Source organism: Nyctibius grandis, chromosome Z (assembly GCF_013368605.1).
Source record: "Nyctibius grandis isolate bNycGra1 chromosome Z, bNycGra1.pri, whole genome shotgun sequence".
NCBI lineage: Eukaryota > Metazoa > Chordata > Aves > Nyctibiiformes > Nyctibiidae > Nyctibius > Nyctibius grandis.
In genome coordinates, this window is record NC_090695.1 from 85,218,110 (window position 1) to 85,238,848 (window position 20,739).

At 44.7% G+C, this 20,739-nt stretch overlaps 1 protein-coding gene across 1 annotated transcript; it reads right to left on the minus strand.

The window, feature by feature from the left end:
• Positions 1–4,357: 4,357 nt before the first annotated feature.
• Positions 4,358–6,523, minus strand: LOC137676264 (apolipoprotein B-like). The gene is given in 3 exon segments (XM_068422963.1): positions 4,358–4,416; positions 4,947–5,092; positions 5,094–6,523. Coding segments are annotated over 3 exon segments (1,635 nt in total).
• Positions 6,524–20,739: the final 14,216 nt, after the last annotated feature.

The window sequence follows — 20,739 nt, forward strand, 5'->3', positions numbered from 1 at the left end:
AGAGCTCCGTGGCTGGTCACAGCATTGTCTCAGGGCACATTTGCACTGGCAAAAGAAAACCGTGGCCTTGATGCTCCTCGAAGAGCGACACTCGCGTGGAGAAGTGTGCTTCACTGAAGACGCTCCTTAGGTGAGCCCTTGGCTGACCCTTAGCAACTGTCCCATGGGCTTCTTGGTAGAAAGTTTATTCCTTTAGGAAAGAGAGAACTTGTGAAAGTGAAAAATTACAGCATGAAAAAGAAAGCCGTGCGTTGGAAGGGTAAAAGAGCACTAGCAGCAGCATACATAACTAAGCCAGCCGCTGGTCACTCAAGGGTCTATGAGTGGGACCACTGCTACTGACTGTCTTCCTTAAGGACATAGCTAGTTGGATTGAGGTCACCCTCAGCAAGTTTGCAGATGCCACCAAGCTGAGTGCTTGGAATGTGGGGGTTCTTTTGGAAGTCCTCTCCTGCCAGACTTGGGCAAGACCAGCTTCTTCCCAGGAGAGCTTCCCAGTCCGCCCTCTATCAGCATCTCCTGAGCTTGGAGAGAGCAGCCAGTCTGCTGCAGTGCAGGGGGACAAAGGTGGCTGGGAACCTGCTCTTGAAGCCCTTGAGACCTGATGGCTTCTGCAGCCCCTTGCTGGTGAAGAGAGCGTGGATCCCTTTTGTTCACCTGGTGCCACCTTGTTTCCAGGCTCACAGCTGAGACGTCAAAACAAGCCTGTGGCCACACTCCCTGGCGAGGCCTGGGTAGCACCAGGGCTGCTCTCGCCAGTGCTCTGCTCCGCAGGAGCAGTTCTGCTGCCAGAAGGAGGCGAGGGGAGGCTGGGGAGAGCACTGGGCACGCCGCTTGGGGAAGTGGCGAGGAGGAGGGGAGGAGCAGAGGGGTTTTGTGGCAGGAGCAGCATCTCTTCCCCAGCTGCTGCTGTGCAGGGGGGCAAAGATGAAGTACTTGCTCTTTAACCCCTTGGGGCCTGAGAAGCTCCCAACCCTCAAGCAGCTCACCAGCAACGGTGAGTACCCAGAGGGCCCTTGCTGGAGTGCTGTCGGAGCCACGATGAAGGGGACACGAGCTGTGGAAACCCTGAGGCTGGGGCTGGGGCTGCAGCGGAGGTCTTCTGGAAGGGAGCAGCAGCTGCAAGGACAGCCCTGCCTGCTGGTGCCTTGAGGCTCGAGGGTGGCTTTGGCAGGCCAAGCCTCTTGCCGCTGCCCGTGTCAAAGGGCGGGATCCCCTTCCCCAAAGCACTACTGCTGCCTGCTTTTGCTGGGCACAGGGTGGGCTTCTTGGAGGCTGGGGGTGGCCAAGAAGGCAGCCGGGCAGCCCCGGTGGTGCGAGTGCTTGCTCAGGGCGAGGGAGGGCTTTGGTGCACTCCACTGTTGCCTCCGTGGGTAGGGGGGTGCTGGATGGCTGGGCGCTGGTGACTCAGAGCATGGCGTGCCTTTCCTTTGCTCTCCAGAAATCTGCAAAGTCTGGGCTGGTGCATCTGACTACATCTGGGGACAGCTCCTGCAGAAGAGGGTGAGCCTTGCCTCCTGCCCGTGGCCCCTCTGGACCTCTGGAGCGGGCAGGGCACAAAGCAGCATCCCCAGGGCCCCGCCAGCCGTGCGGCAGCCTTCCCGCCCCCGCGCAGCCCTGCCTACGCTCCCTCTTCTTGCTTGCGTTTTCAGGCGGTGGAGATCGGAGTTGGGACATTTGCAGTTGTCCCAGCACATGCCACTGTGGGGGAGGACCAGGTTTTAACTGTTGAGAGACTCGTGTTCCAGCCGTGCAGGTTTCTCAAGAAATTTTACAAGCTCAAGTGTCCAAAGACCAAAATCCTCTGCTTTGTGGCAGGAGGGCGAGGGTATCACAGAATCACAGAATGTTAGGGATTGGAAGGGACCTCAAAAGATCATCTAGTCCAATCCCCCTGCTGGAGCAGGATTGCCTAGACCATATCACACAGGAACGTGTCCAGGCGGGTTTTGAATGTCTCCAGAGAAGGAGACTCCACAACCTCTCTGGGCAGCCTGTTCCAGTGCTCGGTCACCCTCACCGTAAAGAAGTTTTTCCTCATATTTATGTGGAACCTCCTGTGTTCCAGCTTGCACCCATAAGCAGTGACAGAGGCTGATGTGGGGCCCCTCAGTGCCCACACGGACCTGCGTCCCCCAGGGACTCGGCAGCAGCTCCCAAAGATGCCCGCCAGCAGCTTCTTAGCGTCAGCCCCCACGGGAGCGTGGAGCCCTTTTGCCCACCTGGTGCCTTCTCGTTTTCCAGGCTCGCACTTGAGACCCAACACGCAGCACGGGCCACTGTCATTTCCCTGAAGCCCAGGAGAGAGTTGGCGCCTTGGGGCGGCGGTGCCCGCAGAGGTAATGTCCCAGCCGAGTGCTGGCAGGGGTCTGTGGGGCTCCTCTGGTCCCCGCAAGGGCAGGAGAGCCAAGGCCACTGTGCGAGGTGTGGAAGAGGAGAAGGCAGCTCTGCGAGCCTGTGCTCCCATCCTAGTACGTGTGGGGCGACCCGTTGTGGAAGAGGCTCTGAGCTGGCCAGCCCCACACTACGAAAGGGAGCCGAGGGCTCCGCGTCCCGTTTTGCCCCGGGGGCTGCCTTCCAGCAGCTCTGCCTGGAGCTGGCGGTGAGGCCGGGTCGGCGGGGCCTGCGTTGCTCTCGCAGCGCAAGCGTTTGGATCTGAGAAGGAAAACTCTTTTGTGCTGGGGTAGTTGCCCCTGCCCAGCAGGCCCCTGGGGTTGTCCCGCACCTCCCAGTTCCTCCCAGTGGTGGGTCCCTGCTGCAGGCAGAGGTGTGACACAGAGCAGGAGAAACAGCATGGCCTGGGGAGGGGGTGGCTCAGTAGGTGTTCAGCGCTGGAGCGGATCCAGTGTGGGCAAGGGACACAGACCTCCCTGGAACCATGGCTCCCCGGGGTCCAAGGAGTGTCGGGGAGCCTTGCGCGGCACAAGCAAGCAGCTCTGCTGCTCACGCTGGCATGCAGGGTCCCAAAGACGCTCTTGTGAGTTCTCTTGCCTCCCGCTTGCAGTGAGCGTGATGGATCCCGTGTTCCTGGCTCAGCGGAGGGTGTTCCTAGCCAAGCATCAGGTGAAGGAAGGCGGCGAGCAGGCTAAAGCCAAGGAAGCTGGCCGAACCAGGTGAGCGTCCTGGAGAGCGCTGTGGCTGGGGGTGCGGGGACACATGGTACCCTTGTCGTGGTGTGAGGTCGAGATGTTTCCCTTCGCGGGGGGGTGCCTGTGCTGATGCTGAAAGGCCCCGGAGACATTGTCCTGCTGGACACGTGTTCCTCCTGCTGAACCCCCTGGTGGTGCAGAAGCCGGGGGACAGGCAGTGAGCCCGTGGCAGAGCCCCTGGCTCAGACTGGGCGCCCACAAGCTCAGCCTGCTGTTCCTCTTTAGATTCCTGCCAGTAATTGAGGAGAAGGCTCAGGAGGAGCTGAAGCGGCCCCGACCCCCGCGAACTGCTGCGCGTACTGCCGCGAGATCTGCCGTGAGAACTGAACTGCCGCGAGATCTGCCAAGAGAACTGAAGTGCCGCAAGATCAGGCACGAGATCTGCCGCGAGAGACACGAGAACATCCTCTTTAAGGATGCCGATGCCCTTGAAGGAGAATTCCAGCTCCTTCTTGTCTCGGAGGGCCCCAGCGAAGAAAAGAGTGCAAGTTGGCCCTGCAGAAGTCCAGGGTTGTAATCCTACTTATTGCCCTACTTCTACCTTGTAAAATACTAAACTCCACCATGTCGTGATCACTGTCACGAAAGCTGTTCCCAACCTTAATGTCCCCAACTAGTCCTTCTTTATTCATTAATACAAGGTCCAGCAGTGCACATCTTCTCGTTGGTTCCTCCACTACCTGCATTAAGAAGTTATCATCGATGCACTGCAAGAGCCTTTTTGACTGAACATGTCTAGCTGTGTGGGCTTCCCAACAGATATCAGGGTGATGGAAGTCACCCATGGGTCCCAAGGAGTGTGTTCTAGAGACTGCCTCCAGTTGTCTGTAGAAGGTGAATTCTTCAACATGAGAATTCATTTCAATGAGGTCTAGGCTTCACACTAGGTGACAGAGGGGAAAGCTTTTTGACTCCCGTCATATTCAGTGGTGTCAGTGGAACTTTGACAGTTAGCTAAACTTTTGATAAGTAAAAGTTAGACAACTTGATGTGAAACCAGAAATATCACAGGGAAACAGGTAAGAAAACCCTGTATTTCTGGACCACAAATTAGCCAGTGGAAAGAAAACCCATCTAAAATTCTTGGCATAGTTTTCTGAAAAATGATACATGCATAAAATTTTTTTTCTTAACAGTGCATTGGTATTATTATCTGCAGTTTTCCAGGAGTCAGATTTCTATTTCTATTTAAATTTCTCTATTATTTTTCACTTTTTGATGTTATTTCCAGAATTCATTAATTTTCTCTTCATTTTTTTTTGTATATGCTCTTTTCCTCTTCTTTTTTTTTCTGCCAAACTTACCTGTGAAGGTATCTCTATGCTGGGAAATGGATGTGTTTCCAAGTCGTCTTCAACTGGCTTATGAATGTGACCTTTATCTTAAAACCTGTTTATTTTATGTATTGCATAGCTTTTGTGACTATTTAAAATATGTATTGCACGTTATTGGCATGATCCAACGTGCAGTGAAATCAAAGCAAAGACTTCCCATTGACCTCCCATTGACCTTCCCATTGACCTTGACAATTGTTGGATTAAGCCCTATGGTCGAAGTAAAAGTAGCTGTAATGAATGACACAAAAACGTAATAAAGAACTCATTTATTTGCTTACTAAGATTATTAGAATAACCTAGTGTAGATTATTCAGTTTTCGTTTACAAATTCAGATTCAAACAGTATCTACCTGAAGCTCCAGTATGCTGATTGCTGTTATTTTTAAATACATTGCCGTACAAACTTATTACTTCTCCTCTTCTGCATGTCCATTCAGGTCATTGTGCGCTCCTGTATCTTTTTCCATAATCTGCTGAAGACTCAGTTGCTTGGTGGCAAGTTGTTCATCAACGAATCTTTGCATTTCTTCCCATTTCCTGGAGCCTTGCTCAATGCCTTGCTGCATCAGTGTGCGTGTTAGTTCCACTTTTTTTCTGAGTGCCTCTGCTTTTTTGGGGTGTTTGGTAAATGGATTGCCAGTCAAACGGCTTGGGCACATTTATTCTAAGCTCTCCTTGACAAACAGCTATATATGGCTTTATGCTCTCAGCTGTTACTTGCTCAAGCCAGCGAAGAAGCTCTGAGATATATTGCAGGAATGCAGAGTAATTTTCTGCAGTTAGATCAATTAACATTTTGGCCTTGCTGATTAGCTTTTCTTGGGAATGACTAAGCTGCCCATAGATCTCCTGGAGTTTTTCTTTGACTTGCTTGTTCTATTCATCGATTTTCCTCTTAGCAGCTGCAGACCAATACTGGATTTTTTCCTGAGCAGCAGACGAGAGCTCCATGACCTGTTCTCCTTTTCCTTCAATATCAGTTATAAGGTCACCATATTTCTGGCTGTACTTTTCCACCAATTCTCCTACTTGGTCTGTCAGGCATGTAATCGAGGCAGCAAGACCTCCAACGTCCTTGTTGTGCTAACCCACTAATGTATCTATTAAATTCTTCAGCCATCCTAGTACCTTGTCTTCCACCTCATAGTATTTCACTGACCGCCCAAGTGTAGTTGGATCAAAATATTCCTCTCGCAATGCCTTTACATAGAGGAGCAGTTGGTGCAACTTTTCTGAAAGGTCCTGGAATGTCTTCTGGCTAAAATCTTTAAACTGAGAAGTGTATTTTTTAACATCTTCTGCAAAGGATCTCAGTTTCTCTGCATAATCTGAAGCCATTGCATCTTTGTACAGCTGTTGAGTTTGGACTTTGGTGTTTCCAAAATTTTTGGATTGCAAGCTTCTAACAATTTCTTCTACCTTCTGAAAAAGTTGTTGCACTACTTGTTTCGGTTGCTTAAGACTTCCTGCAAAGTCAGCTTCCTGGAGCGTAGCGAATGTCTGCCTGATTTTTTCCTGCAAATGTTTCAGCATTTCTTTAATTTGATCAAGTACATTACGACCTCTAAGAATTGTTTCAGAAGCAGGAACTCTGACTTCCAGCTCATTGACAGCTGCAATCAAGACATCAAAGTACTCCTGAAGTTTTGAAAGGCATAAATCAGCATTTTTTGCTGCCTTCTCTGTAGTCGTAAGGTATATTTCTTCACCACTGTTCTTTTCAGACAGCCCAGGGACCTGGAATTTTGTGGTTTTCAGGAATTCAATGGCTGAATCAATTAGGTGTTTTATTCTCTTGTGATACTCTTCTATTATGTCAATAGTAGCATCCAAAAGCTTTGCTTTTGTTCTTTGATAGTCAAACTGTTGAGCTTGGTCTGCTGCTTTTTGATATACCTGTTTAGCTTTGAACTTCGTCTCCTGATATTTGCCAGAGGCCTCATTGGCAGCTGTGCGAAGCTTAGTATCTATTTGATCCATTTGCTTTACAGCAAATGTGTATACTTTGTCAGCATTATTCTGCATGATATTCTTCATCTTTAAGGTGGCAGCACTAATTTCCAGTCCTGTATGCTCCTTATGATACTCATTAACATACCTATAGATTGCATTTGTCATTTTAGCTACTTTTTCTTTTAGACCCAACAGCAAGTCTTTGGCAGCATCCTCTTTCTAGTTGAATTTAATTTGAATCAGGTCAGGTTTCTTGAAGGATATCTCACTTTTCAATATGTCAATATCCTTCTGAAGAGCAGACTGAAAATATAGAACAGGGTAAGAAAAAGGTAGCTTGTATATAAAGCAAATCCAATACTATTTATGAGAGTATTTCAACATTCTCGTTTTGCATCTTTAATTTTACTATATATTAGGATAAATACACTACAATTTTTTGTCTGTTGTGTGTTTTCTCTCATCTTGAAAGGGTACTTTGGAAGAAGTTATATTGTTTCAAGCTACTTTGTGCTTCTTCAAGCAGTAGGACCAGAAGATAGCTTAGTCTTTCTTAACATTTGATTGCAAATAAGATTTTTCCTTCCTCTGTACTAAATGTCTATGATGTCTCATAAGGCATGTGAATGACTTCAGAAAATGAGCCTTGTACTCATTCTTGAAATAATTTAAAGTAAATTCAAAAAGCATTTTCTTCATATGAAAATATTAGAGGGTTTCATTTTGTAATCATTTAAATCAATGAGACAATTTAAAGAGTTACTCGGAGTAATTAAAGATCCCTGAATAAGAATCTATTTACATAAACAAATTTTCCAGTTTTCAGTAGTAAATAGAGAATTGAGTTGCTGTGATTCCTAAATTAGTATATCATCTTGGAAGGTGAGATTTTAAGTTTGAAAATATTGTAGTATGCCAATAATAACAGCATGTTTTGTCAGCAAATCTAGTAAGGTTTTTAATTGTCATAATGTATTATGATATATTAATGGATTAAAAAAGACACTCTACAGATGGTCTGACCTCTTCCAGTGGCCTGATTCCTATAATGGCCACTTTTGTAGTAATTATAAGTAGCCTGATGGGTATACATTAAACCTGATGGGTGCCTTAACTAAAACTGGCTTTGTACTTTCTTCACTTTTAGTGGGTGTGTTTTCTTGCTCGTAGGAGAGGGCAAAATTAACTGCGTGGAAGGGCTGAAACAGCCTCTTCACACAGGTGCTACTTTTAGTATTGGAAAGGCCAGTGTAGGAAACAAAAAATTGAATTACTGATAATACACTTTTTCTTTGGACAAAGGGTGGTTAATTTATGTTTTAACATAAACACACACAAACTTTAAAAGGGAACTTTTCGTCTGACCACACCCAGCCCATTTGCTTTTTGTTGCTCATGTCAAGCTTACCTGATTTCGGTAGTAAACTTTTGCCTTGAGAATGTCAGTGTCCATTTCAATGAGATAGGCCAAGGTCCCAGCAGAGAGTGAAGAAATTGAGCCGGTTAAGCTCCTGTCAGTCTCTTGATAACACATATGAGCATCTGTAAAAGTTGGGCTGATGATGTCTGGTGATGCAGTGTTGCCCGTGACTCTACAACAACAGTGAAGACACAGCTATGAAGGAATGCACACAGCACAAGCCCAATGAAGTATGTCTAAATACAATACCACCTCTCATTTTATATATATATGTATGTAAACAGTGCCTTTGCCATCAAAAGAAAATGTAGGGTTTCACTCTCCACATTTCGTAGGATTTAGCCTAATACATCCAAAACTTCATGTCACTCCAGTTTTTCTGTTTTAGATAAAACTATATTGAGCTCTGTTGAGAATTTTCATTAAATTAGGGCAGCAAAACAAAATCTGTAGCTGTACCACTATCAGCTTTCTACAGGCTTCTACAAGCTGACTGCAATCTTTTCCACCAACACAAATATAGCCAGTATTTTGTATCTGCATTTATACTTGCCTTCACAGACTTCTGTTCATTGGATATATCAACACGACACTTGCAGATCAGAACAGGCAGTTAGAAGGCCAACTCTGTAATCCCTAGTAGTGGTACCTGTGAATAAAAATTACTCTTTAATGGTTTGTGGTGACAGAGAGATCCAGAAAAGAAAAAACCCAGACCTGTGTTGATGGTCAGATCTAGAACCGCTCTGATTATAAAATACTGTGTTTAAATCCCACAGCATCCTCACAGCTAAACTGAGGAAGTGTGGTCTGGATGATCGGGTAGTGAGGTGGATTGTGAACTGGCTGAAGGAAAGAAGCCAGAGAGTGGTGATCAATGGGACAGAGTCCAGTTGGAGGCCTGTATCTAGCGGAGTCCCTCAAGGGTCGGTACTGGGACCAGTACTATTCAATATATTGATTAATGACTTGGATGAGGGAATAGAGTACACTGTCAGCAAGTTCGCTGATGACACCAAACTGGGAGGAGTGGCTGACACACCGGAAGGCTGCGCAGCCATTCAGAGAGACCTAGACAGGCTGGAGAGCTGGGCGGGGAGAAATTTAATGAACTATAACAAGGGCAAGTGTAGAGTCCTGCATCTGGGCAAGAACAACCCCATGTACCAGTACAAGCTGGGGACAGACCTGTTGGAGACCAGCGTAGGGGAAAGGGACCTGGGGGTCCTAGTGGACAGCAGGATGACCATGAGCCAGCAGTGTGCCCTTGTGGCCAAGAAGGCCAATGGCATCCTGGGATGTATTAGAAGGGGTGTGGTTAGCAGGTCGAGAGAGGTTCTCCTCCCCCTCTACTCTGCCCTGCTGAGGCCGCATCTGGAATATTGTGTCCAGTTCCGGGCCCCTCAGCTCAAGAAGGACAGGGAACTGCTAGAGAGAGTCCAGCGCAGAGCCACCAAGATGATGAAGGGAGTGGAACATCTCCCTTATGAGGAGAGGCTGAGGAAGCTGGGTCTCTTTAGCTTGGAGAAGAGGAGACTGAGGTGTGACCTCATGAATATTTATAAATATGTAAAGGGCAAGTGTCATGAGGATGGAGCCAGGCTCTTCTCAGTGACATCCCTTGACAGGACAAGGGGCAACGGGTGCAAGCTGGAACACAGGAGGTTCCACATAAATATGAGGAAAAACTTCTTCACAGTGAGGGTAACTGAACATTGGAACAGGCTGCCCAGAGAGGTTGTGGAGTCTCCTTCTCTGGAGACATTCAAAACCCACCTGGACGCGTTCCTGTGTGACATGATCTAAGTAATCCTACTCCGGCAGCGGGGTTGGACTAGATGATCTTTTGAGGTCCCTTCCAATCCCGAACATTCCGTGATTCTGTGGTAGAGAAATCCCTTGTGACGTGGGTGTGACCAGGGAGGCCCTCAGCACTTCCCCAAACTATATAGTTTAGATGTCCTTGTACAGACTTAGCAAACTACTGTGAAGAGAGGGACCTGTGCTGCATAACTCATATGCTGTGGCTCTCAGGAACTGGACTAGAAGCTGCTGAGCACAGAGCAACTGAAAATGCAGCCATGGTGTTTGAACACCTCTTCAATTTTAAGGGTGAAAGAAGCTTTTCCCTGAGGAGCAGGTATGCTCCACAGCTTCTCTGGTTGTCCAGACAGGCAGGAGGGATGGAGATGCAGGTCGGTATGCTAGGAATCAGTCCCTACTAGTTTATTCAGAGATATTTAGTGTTTGAAAATGAAAGCCCTGTATGCAGTACTGGAAGTCTCAGCTTTGACTTGAGCTATATGGAAAATTTTGACCTTTAAGAAGTGTTGACTTGACTGGTTGTCATGTGGCTGATAGTGGCCCTAGGACGCAGGTTGGTGAATTGTTTGGAAAAGAGCAGAGAAGTATCTGTACATTGTCAGTGTTACTATAGTTATCCTTTTCTTCTGGACTAAAGGAATGCTTTAGCACAGAGCTCCTAGAGTAGGAAAGATGCTCTTCCAAAGAGCAATAAAACAAAGATTTTTATGATTTCTGCAATTGAGAAAATAAAAAATGGAGAAACGTCCAATTCTTCTTTTTAAAAGCTGTTAATAATTAGTAGTGGTAATACAAATGTAAAAAGCATGGAAAACACTAGAAGACAATTCTGAAGCACACATTCCATTTCTGTGCAGACTGGAAGTAAATTCAAATGTGAAATGTATCAAACATAAGGGCTCAACAAGGAGAATGTAAACACTGTCCTTAAGTTATGAAAGTTTAATCAGCTATATCCGTAAGAGACAAGCAGAAATCACAGAGCAAGAAAAAAAGTCTGTTTCGTAATATATTGAAACAGTGTAATTTGAAGAAGATTTTCCTGATGCAAATACCCATTGTCAGTTGATTCTGTGCAATTATTGTTTGGGATTGCTGAAGTCACTGTAGCTCTAACTTGTGGCTGTGAGCTGAGGTTTAAGATTGTGTTTGGAAGGAGAAAGGAGACTTGAATATCTGTGGGTATGAATTCAGCTAGCAGTGTAATAACCAAAGTTTGCACTTGAGAATGTTTTACAATCTGTTTACCCAAGCATGGGCAGTATTGTTTTATTGCATTACAGAGAAAACAGAAAGTCACATTCTTCCTCCATTCTAGAGTGCTTTGAGTTGTGTGTAATTAGTAAGTATAATTGTTTTCATTTAGATAAGGAAGCTGAGTTTTGGAAAATGAAGTCCGAAAGAAGTATATCAACACTTGTATCATCATTGCCCTAATAAAACCAGTAGCTGACCTGATGAAGGCCCCTACAGAACTAGATATCAAGTCCTTCTCAGGTCTGGGTACCTGGAGGAACTGGATCCAGTTGTCAGAAAAAGCTGTGGTAGGACTTCAGGTTAGCGACAGTTTTGAAATAGGTCTGTCTAGACCTTCTCCACTCGTGAGCAAAAGACCAAACACTCTTTAATTCTGGATGAGGTGTGACTTACAGTTTGCTTTGTGAATAAAGAAAACTCTGAAGTGATTAAGTTAGAACGAAACCAAAAGCAATTTCCACTTCACTCATCCTTGTCCGCTGTGTCTTTAGGAGAGTCTCTTGCTTCCACGTTTGCAGTCAGGCCTGAGAGCTGTAGTGAACCCTGAGCAGTTGACTGCAGTTCAAGGGAGATGGCTTTTCCTTCATCTGTGAGGCCTGGCTGTGTGTTTGTGGTTTCTTGTCACAGTGTTATGCTTTATGTGACCCGCAGGTTCCCAGGGCTGTGATGACTTTCTCTCTCACGTGACTGCTATGTTTTGCAGCATTGTGCTTGCCCTGAACAAGCTCTGTTGCTCCCTTAAAAAAGGGAAGAAGGTGTATTCTCTTTGTAAAGGGTTCTGCTTTGCCCTGCCTTCAGAAAGTGGCACAGCCCACACTGAAAGCAAGCAGATCGTAGATATCATCTGTCTCGTGCGACAAAAAGGAAAACTGAAGAGGCCAAGGGGCCAAAGAGCTATTCCCTGGGAAAACTTCAGAGCAGAGTTGTGATGCTTGTGACCTCTCCTAAGGATTGAGCTGGGGAAGCAAACCTGTTCAGACCTTCCTGTGAGTGAGCAGCCCTTCTGTGGCCTGCCCTAGTCCAAGAGGAAGCAGGCTTTTCCTCCCTGACGGAGCCTCTGGAGGCCCTTTGACACTGGCAGTGGGCTAGTCTCCTCCTTTTCAGGATTCTCTTCCCAGACCCTGTGGCCTTCCTGCTGTTGTGAAGTTTGGCACAGCCTCTAGACTCCTGAGACTTGGTACAAGCCCTCTGTGTTATTTGCTAAAGGATTGTTTTTCTAGATTTTCTCGGTTCGTTTCTGAGCACGTGAAATTCACTTGCCTGTTTCTTTAGCAGCCTCTGGGATTGTTGTTGTGTTATGTATCAGTATCCTCTCTGGAGCTTAGTGTACCAGGCTATCTTCAGAAGTACATGGTTCACAGACATCATGCAAAACACAATACTTCATTCCTCATGTTTTCTATATGTTGAATAAGCAAAGTATGGTCTGGGGATTGTGACTGCTTTTTGCTTATGTGGGTTGTCAAAGCATGAAAATTGTTTTAACACCATGTCTGCAGTTTGTGCATTTTTTTGAAAACAACATAAAGTTACAAAACACTTAAGTACCTTGTGTCTAACTCGTCCCTCTATTTCCTACTCTTAGGCACGAGGATATGACCATGCACATGAAGATCTTGGGATCCATAGAGCCAAAGTGTCAGAGTTCAACATGTTGAAGAACAGTTATTTAGCAAAAGTCCTCCTTTGCGCAGCATGACCTTGCTGTAATACTAGGCCCTCCATGGGAACTGTCAAGAAATCCTGTGAATGTTTGCACATTTCAGTCTTTTTTTTTTAAGTGAAACCCCCTTTTTACTATGTTTGCCCCTCCTTTTTTTTGTGTCTCCTTCTGGCTAATTCTGCTGTTCTCTTATTTCTTTAGAATATTTTGTTACAACTGTTATGAAAGATACGAAACCTAACCATTATAAGTTAGAAGTTTTGTGTGGGCTTTTTCATTGTTTTTTCCTTAAAGAAAAGCTCTGAGTTGGTGAAGTAAAAAGCTTGTTCTTGAAGTGAAGGAACTGAAGAATTTTAGAAATTAGTAAAATTAATGATAGGTCATCTGCCCTGGAATGTTTGCTTTCCCAGACGGTGCGTTTGTGACCAGTGTGAGAAAACTATGAGAAAAAAGCACTTCTAAAGCATTTTCAGCTGCAGAAATATGTCTGTTTGCTGCACTGTTATACAAGTTGTTTTAAATGTGAGGTTGAAACTGGCCATGCTGTACCTGATGACACTTTTGCTTCACATTCTGTTCGGGTTTGACATAATTTCTGTTTATCTATAATAAATACAGTTCTGTCATTATGTTTGAAGAAAATGACACATAAGTAGATTAATTAAAGGGGGAATATAAAAAACGCCCCAAAACTCCAACAAACCCATCGAGAATTTGTGGGCTGGGAATATTTGTGCTTCATCATAATCTATAATTTACATTTTTAAATGACCTGTACCAGAACTCTCAACAGCACATCGTAGGTCAGGATGTGCTGAGCAGCAGCTGTGAGAAGAAGAAGATCTTTGCTGTTTTCAGGGACAGAGAGAATAAGAGAGGGAAGTGCTGAGGGAAAAGAAAGTATTTTATTAGAATTTGATTGCTGAGCTTCTATATTTTTTTTCTCCATTATTTTCTGAGTGGGACCATGATGAGGTGGCAGATGTCTAGGTATGTTAAACTAGAGCTAACCTGCAGCTGGTCTTGCAAACCTTTCGTAAAAAAGAAAAGATCAGATTCTTCATGAAATATCACCCAGATGTTTTTCGTGCCAAAATGTCCTGCTGTGATGAAAATATTGATCTGCTTTTATTGAGAGATTCAGAATTCTAAAGCATAATTCTTTCCTCACTTAAAAACTTTCACCTAAAAACTTCCTCTTAAATTCTCCCACCAGCTCTAAGTGGTGGCACCCCTTCCCCTGACAGTAGTTACCTCTGTGTTACAGGTCTGTGTGAGGTGTGCAATGCCACCTTCCCCCCACAGCAGTTCTCTGGGTTTTAATATGTGTATGTCACCAGCAGAACCCACTTCGCTTTCACTTGTCTTCTTTTATCACTTGCTCTGAAAGATGCTCAGCTGCTGCCTGCTCCAACAAGCAGCCACAAGAGTGGAAGAGGGCTACTCTGAAATGGCCCTAATTACTCCTAAATGGCTGAACCTGGCTCCAATAGTCAGAGCTGGCAAAGTGCCTTGTCGAAGGAATTAGCTTTCTCTAATGGCTGAACATGTAGCAGCCAGGTCTGCTCACTCTTCATTTCTTTGAACCTCCTCAGCAGAAATTCAGGATTGTTATAATTTTTAAGCTTAGTTTTAGTGCAGAATTTCCCTTCCTTGATTGTGAGCTTTTATGAATTATCCAGTAGCAACCTGCACGTTGGTACGGAATTGACCAGTTTAGTTAGTAGCAGAAGCTGCAGCATGTTTATTTTTAATGCCTTCACGCTTCTTATTTAATTCTTGTTTTGGGGAGTGTTTTTTTCTCCCTCTTCAGCTGCTGGTGCCTAATAGCATCTCTGGAGTTTGTCCCAGGCACACCACAGAACTTTACAGAGGGCATGCTGGAGTATTTCAGCTCACCTCTTTAGTGACCCTGTGCTTCCTCCTAATTACTCAGTGCACTGTGAAGTCTATTCCTTTTCAACACTGAGAGAGGGATATAGGAAAAGAACAGTAATTAGCTGTGAGCCAGCGGGCATAGACGATGACGTTCTTCAAGACAGATACACTGCTCCTCTTACAGCTATAAATGTCATATTTCCATAGAAACACAATGTCTTTTAACACACCTGAAGTCCAGATCTTTCATAAGAAGATAGACAACATAAAGCCAAGAAATTAAAACTCATTGATGGTGCACAGGCAATGGGAGGTAAGAATGAAAGATGCCAAAGAGAGCTTAACTTTAATACTGCCTAAGTTCTGATTGGCTGAATGTGAACCCTTTGGAAGGTAACCATTAGTGTCCCTCATCAGTGATGTTTTACCACCTTTTCTGAAGGAATGATCCTTCCATAAAGGAAAATAAGGTGTGGAGCTCAAAAGATAGAAGAGCCATGGAGTACCTGTTGCATACAGTACGCTTAGATGTGAGGTGTTGGTGGGGATCACCCCAATCCTGTCGTCATCACAGACTGATTTATAAGAGGTTTAGCAGAGAAGACATTTCCCAGGGGAAGATCTAGAGTAAGTTGCCAAAAGGATAAATTTTGACTTGTTAGGTGAGAGAGTTGTTAATTAACTAAACAAATGCAGAAAGTGACACCTGGATTAGAAAGAGAGACTCCTTGAAGAAAGCGAAACTGTTTCAGCTGAGAGGAAAAGACAGATCATTTCGTGAACAGGAAGGAATGACCAAGCTTTGGAAAGAAAGATCTGGTCTGTCTTAGCCCTACAAGTCTTCAGAAGGCCAGGCTGGCTGTACAAGCCAGAATGCGCCATAAGAAACAGACTTTCTTTAATGAGTAAACAGAGATTCTCCAGCAAACTATGTGTTAGGAAAAATGATGAGTCAATCTACTGGCAGGGGAGCCAAGACCACTTCTGATTTAATTTAACCATAAGTAGTTTAAAAGTGTCTCCCTTTGCCCAGATGGATGCCCAAGGCCTGAGGGCTAGTAGCTGGGGCTGCAGAGTTCTGGGCTCGCTGCTAATTCATATTCATAGTATGCAAAATGGGCCAGTAATAAAAGAGAAACTGCGAGCATCCCATCTCTGGATTGTCACTAAATCATCGTTTTGACTTCACATATTAGCTTCAGAATAGCCAGCTTTGAATTCTTCTGCATAAGGAGACTTGAAATTGAATCCTACATAAAGGATTCATACTCTTCTTTCCTTACCATACATGGCAGATGTCTTCTGACACACAGTGTGTGTCAGGTCAGTAATCCACAGCATACAGCTTCTGAACAGGTTAAAACATTTTCATTTTCGTTCAGGTTGTATAAAATTTTGGTTTTGGCTCCTTGAGAAATAAACATTATTGATGCATGTCATGTTGGACATAACTATGATGCAATTATCATTAAAGGCTGCTTACATGTGCTTCTGTTGCATATGTTTTAGGTTAACTTAGAGTTGCTACAGCTGGTTTGATTTTCTTAAGATTGCCACCAAAAGAGTTTTCAAGTCTTATATTATTGGTACCCATTTGGAGTCCTCAGCTTACCTAAACCAGAGAATGCGTCAAAATGAAGGCCTAGACACACTATCTTGGTGACCCAGTTTGTCCCTTCCTTTATTTCAGTCTTTCTGTGTCACTGAGTTTTTAAAACACAGATATAAATGCAAGCATGACAGACTAACATAACAGAACAAAATTCTGTTACAATAAATATAATCTTTTTAAATCACAGTTTAAAGTCACATTTTCATTCAGTGAAAGAAAGTCTGCGGTGTGCTACCATCTAGAGATACTTAAAAGAGAACACTTCAAACAAATCTTCAGAGCTCTGACATTCTTTCAGTGCTAGTATGCATTAAAAAAATAAAGGAAGAAACATTTCATTCATTTTGGAAAAAAAAACCAACAAAAATACCTCAAAAACCTACAGTATTTTTTCTTCCTGATGCCTTTATTGTTACTATGAGGAGGATAAAGACATGTAAACTTCTGGGTGAAAGAGACTCAGTTATGATCATTGTTTCTCCTAGATCTGATTTATTTGCATCATAGATATCAAATGCTTTAAATTAAAATGGCTCCAATTAATGATTTAAAAATATATATTTCTAGTTTCAGGCTTTTTTTTTGTATTTTCAGGTTTTTGCAAACCAGAGAAATACAACTTCGTGTTCCTTCAAGACTATGGAAACACTGGACTTTATCATAGAGATTGACTTGTTTTACATTCAAACAGCCATCTTATTAATGAGAGAAAGAATTAGCATGAAGTTGTCCTGATGTAGTACATAGGATAAACATTAGGGCTGTTGGTTATAAACCTACTTAATGTTCTCAATAGTCATGTTTTCATTTTAAAAAAGGACTCAGAGACTTTGAATGTATTCAAATGCTGTGCCTTAAGTTTATATTGGTATTAAATAATCCCCTGAATACAGTGCAAACATAATATCAAACTTCTGTCAAATGCTAACGACCAAAGAAAGGAATGGCAGTTTTTAAGCACCTGGTCCTCAACCTCAAGGCAGTGGCTATTATCTTTTTTGGTCTGATGGAAGAAAACAAAGGAATATCTCAATCCACTTTCACAGTAACAAAGGAAGACCAGTGACATGGTGTGATTCAATCATGTAGCTGCCTCTTCTAGTTCAGCAGCCAAGAAGCGCTCAGAGTGGGTACTGGGCAAAGACACAGGCTCTTGTATGAAGGACTCCACGGTCAGATTCCCTGTGACTTCCGTGGACTGTCACTGCACGTATACGGACAAGGCCCTAACTGTCATTGTTCCTGATCATTCCTGCGATTTTCATGGTGAAAGAAGTTGTTAATGGATGACTGAAATGTGAAACAGAAATTTACATTTAGCCATAGGCTCAGAGGTGACCTTAGTGCAGTCTACAACTACCTGAAGGGAGGTTGTAGTGGAGTGGGAGTCAGCCTCTTCTCCTGGGCAACGAGCAATAGGACAAGAGGACACAGCCTCAAGCTTTGCCAGGGGAGGTTCAGGTTGGACATTAGGAAGCATTTCTTCTCAGAAAGGGTCGTTAGCCATTGGAAGGGGCTGCCCAAGGAGGTGGTGGAGTCACCATCTCTGTATGTGTTTAAGAAAAGCCTGGACATGGCACTTAGTGCCATGGTCTAGTTGCCATGGTGGTGTCAGGGCCATGGTTGGACTCGATGATCCCAGAGGTCTCTTCCAACCTGATTGATTCTTTGACTCTTTGATTCCTTGATAGTGATTCCTTTCTGCTGAAAAAAAAGAGACAGACTGGTTAGTCTACAGTTCTGAGCCTTTTTCTGAACCTTTTGTTGTAAGGTTTTATCTGAGCCTTTCTTGTGTCCCATTAAGTTTTTCAGCCACACCTTAGGTGAAGCTTATCTAAGCACTAACAGGCTTTCTAATGTACTTCTCAGTGTAGTTTCTAGGCATACAATAAGGATATTAAATTGTGGGGTTCCCACGGGACAACGGTCAAGTATTGAACGAGCTATGTCCAGGCATGTCCAGGGGGTGGTAATGGGGTGGTGATGAACTAGCCAATCATAATAGAGAACAAGGGCCTTGGCTATGAGAAAAATAAGATATGGGGGAAGTTGAAAACTAAGAAAGAATGCTGCACCTGCAAGATATAGCTTTTTAGCATAAGCCAATCAGAACTAATATAGAGGCGTGTGAACAAAGCATACTAACCAATCATAATAGAAATGACATGTACACAGAGCGTGTACAAAAATAGAATAGTATAAATGTACCCTCAATAGAATAGTATAAATGTACCCTCAGATACGTGAATAAACGAGATCTGCTTAACGATCATATTGGTCTGCATGCATTTACTCCGTGCCCTCTCAATCTAACGGACTCAAGTGGCGACCGAACGGGGGCTTTCCCCCAGACCAGGGGCCTTCGGCCGGAGACTGCGGAGAAACAGCGGACAACGGCACGAAAGGAAAGGGTGAGAGGAAGCCAGCTGTAGAGTGCTGCCCCGGCACTGGATTTTCGCACTGGCAGGAACGGATGCGGTAAGCCTGAGTTTTGTTAGCAAAGGAAAACCTGGGTAGGGCTTCCCAGGCAGCTGGGGGAGGAATGGGGTCTACCCTGACCAAGACAGAAGTGGCAGTGGTGAAACTCCTCCAACATATACTCTCTGAGAAAGGAATTAAATACGACGAAGCTGCATGAAAGCAGTTACTGTCTTGGTCAAGAGATAAAGGACATTTTACAACCTTTAATGATGTCTTTGAAGCGTCTTTATGGGAGAAGATTGGTGACTCTCTTTGGGATGCGGTGTCAAGTGGTGATAAGGAAGCCTATAAATTGTCTTCAACATGGAGGCTGGTTAGCGAAGCGTTAAAAGGAATAAAAGCAGAGAGAGAAGTCACACATACAGCTTTTATGGCTTTAGGACTGCAGGCGCCTACTACTCCCTCGCTGTTTGCGGGATCAAAAGCTCCGACGGCTCCAGTGGCTGTACCAGTGGCGGCTCCTTTACCACCATGGGTACAGACGGCTCCGAAAAAAGCCGAGGAGCGGGGAGCGAGTAAAATAGATACAGATCCATTAGAACCGGTAGTGCGCCCTAAAACACGAGCTCATTTTGGACTAATTGATTCAGACGCTGAACAGGAGAATTGGCCGAAACCCCTTCCGAAACCCCCTCCTCTCATTGATCTCTCTGTGGATAAGGCTGAGCAGGAGGACAAGAAGGAGGGTAAACCTGCTTCGTATCCACCTTTACCGAATTCGCCGTTTCCTGAGTCTGTTGAACAAAGTTTACATTCCGGCGCTAAACGACCACCGTTAAAGTCACCATTTACGGAGTCAGCAGTACCAGAGTCACAAGGATTTAAAGGACCGTTACCATCATGAAATGGAGACAAAATTGACATGACAGAGCTTGGTAGACAACTGGAAGAATTAAAGACGGAATTGCAGCAGCACCGTCCAGCCAACGCACCGGAACACGTGACTATGTCTCCCCCAAAACCCGCCTCTGTGTTCGGGACAAGTATTAGGACCACCTCAACCTCCTTTGCAATTCCCTACTCCACCTTTAGATCAGGGCGGGGGGGGAGGTTTGCGTCCATCTGGTAATGTGGGAGGTGAGGGAGAGAGTCAGCATCCGCCCGCGTATACAGGGGAAGGGGGGGGAGGAGTGAAATGGAAAGGGATCATTCGAGATGCGTTATTAGAAGGAGTTATAATTCCACAAGTGTATCCAGTGGGTGCGGGTCCTGAGGGAAGAAATATTTGGCAACCATTAGATTGGAAAATTGTAAAAGAAGCGTTGTTGTTACAGTTAGCGAGGGACAACACAGATGAGAACTGTAGGAAAGTTGTTGCAGGGATGGCAAATCATGGCCCCACCTTAACCAAGCTAATGGATGCTTGTGGGAAAGTAGGAACCACCACATTTCAGATGGAGCATTTAATAAAAACTTTTGCAGCGGCAGTTAAGGTAGTTCATCGTTGTTACACATGCGAACAGGAAGGTCACTTTAAGAAAAACTGCCTTAAAAAGTTGAAGCTGAGTGGGAGAGATAACTCTGTTTTGATGTGTCATTGCTGTGGGAAGCTAGGGCATTTTGTGAAGCTGTGCAGGTCTCAGTATAATGCTCAAGGTCAGCTGATAACAACCAGCTGCAGAGTGCAGGGAAACTGGAGAAAGAACGCGGGGAGGAACTGTGTGCTGACACAAATGAATCTTCCCAACCAGTTCCAGGCCTAAGCAGTCAACTCGCAGCCCGAACCGCAGGGAGCGCAGGACTCGTGTTTCCACACAGGGTTAACCTGCGCGGTTGCCAAGCCTTGGACCTGTGGCACATGGCCGTTGTGGAAAGAGTGCAAGTGTGGAACATAAGGCTCAAGTTATGGCTGCGACCGTACTTGGGGCTTACGTCGTCACAATTGCAGCCTCTATTCCAATTGTTAGCAGGGGACACAAATTTAACAGCACCACGACAGACCACTGCAGAGGTACAGCAACTGATTACAGAAATAGAAAGCAGGCTACATTCCAAATTTGTACATCGTGTTGATTTGAATCAGGAAATACAAATTATCACTTTGTTTGATAGGCAAATTCCGTATGCAATAATTGGTCAATGGAATTCAGAATGATCAAATTCGTTACATATATTGGAATGGTTGTTTCTACCTTTAAGAACAAAGAAAACTGTCCCCATGATTG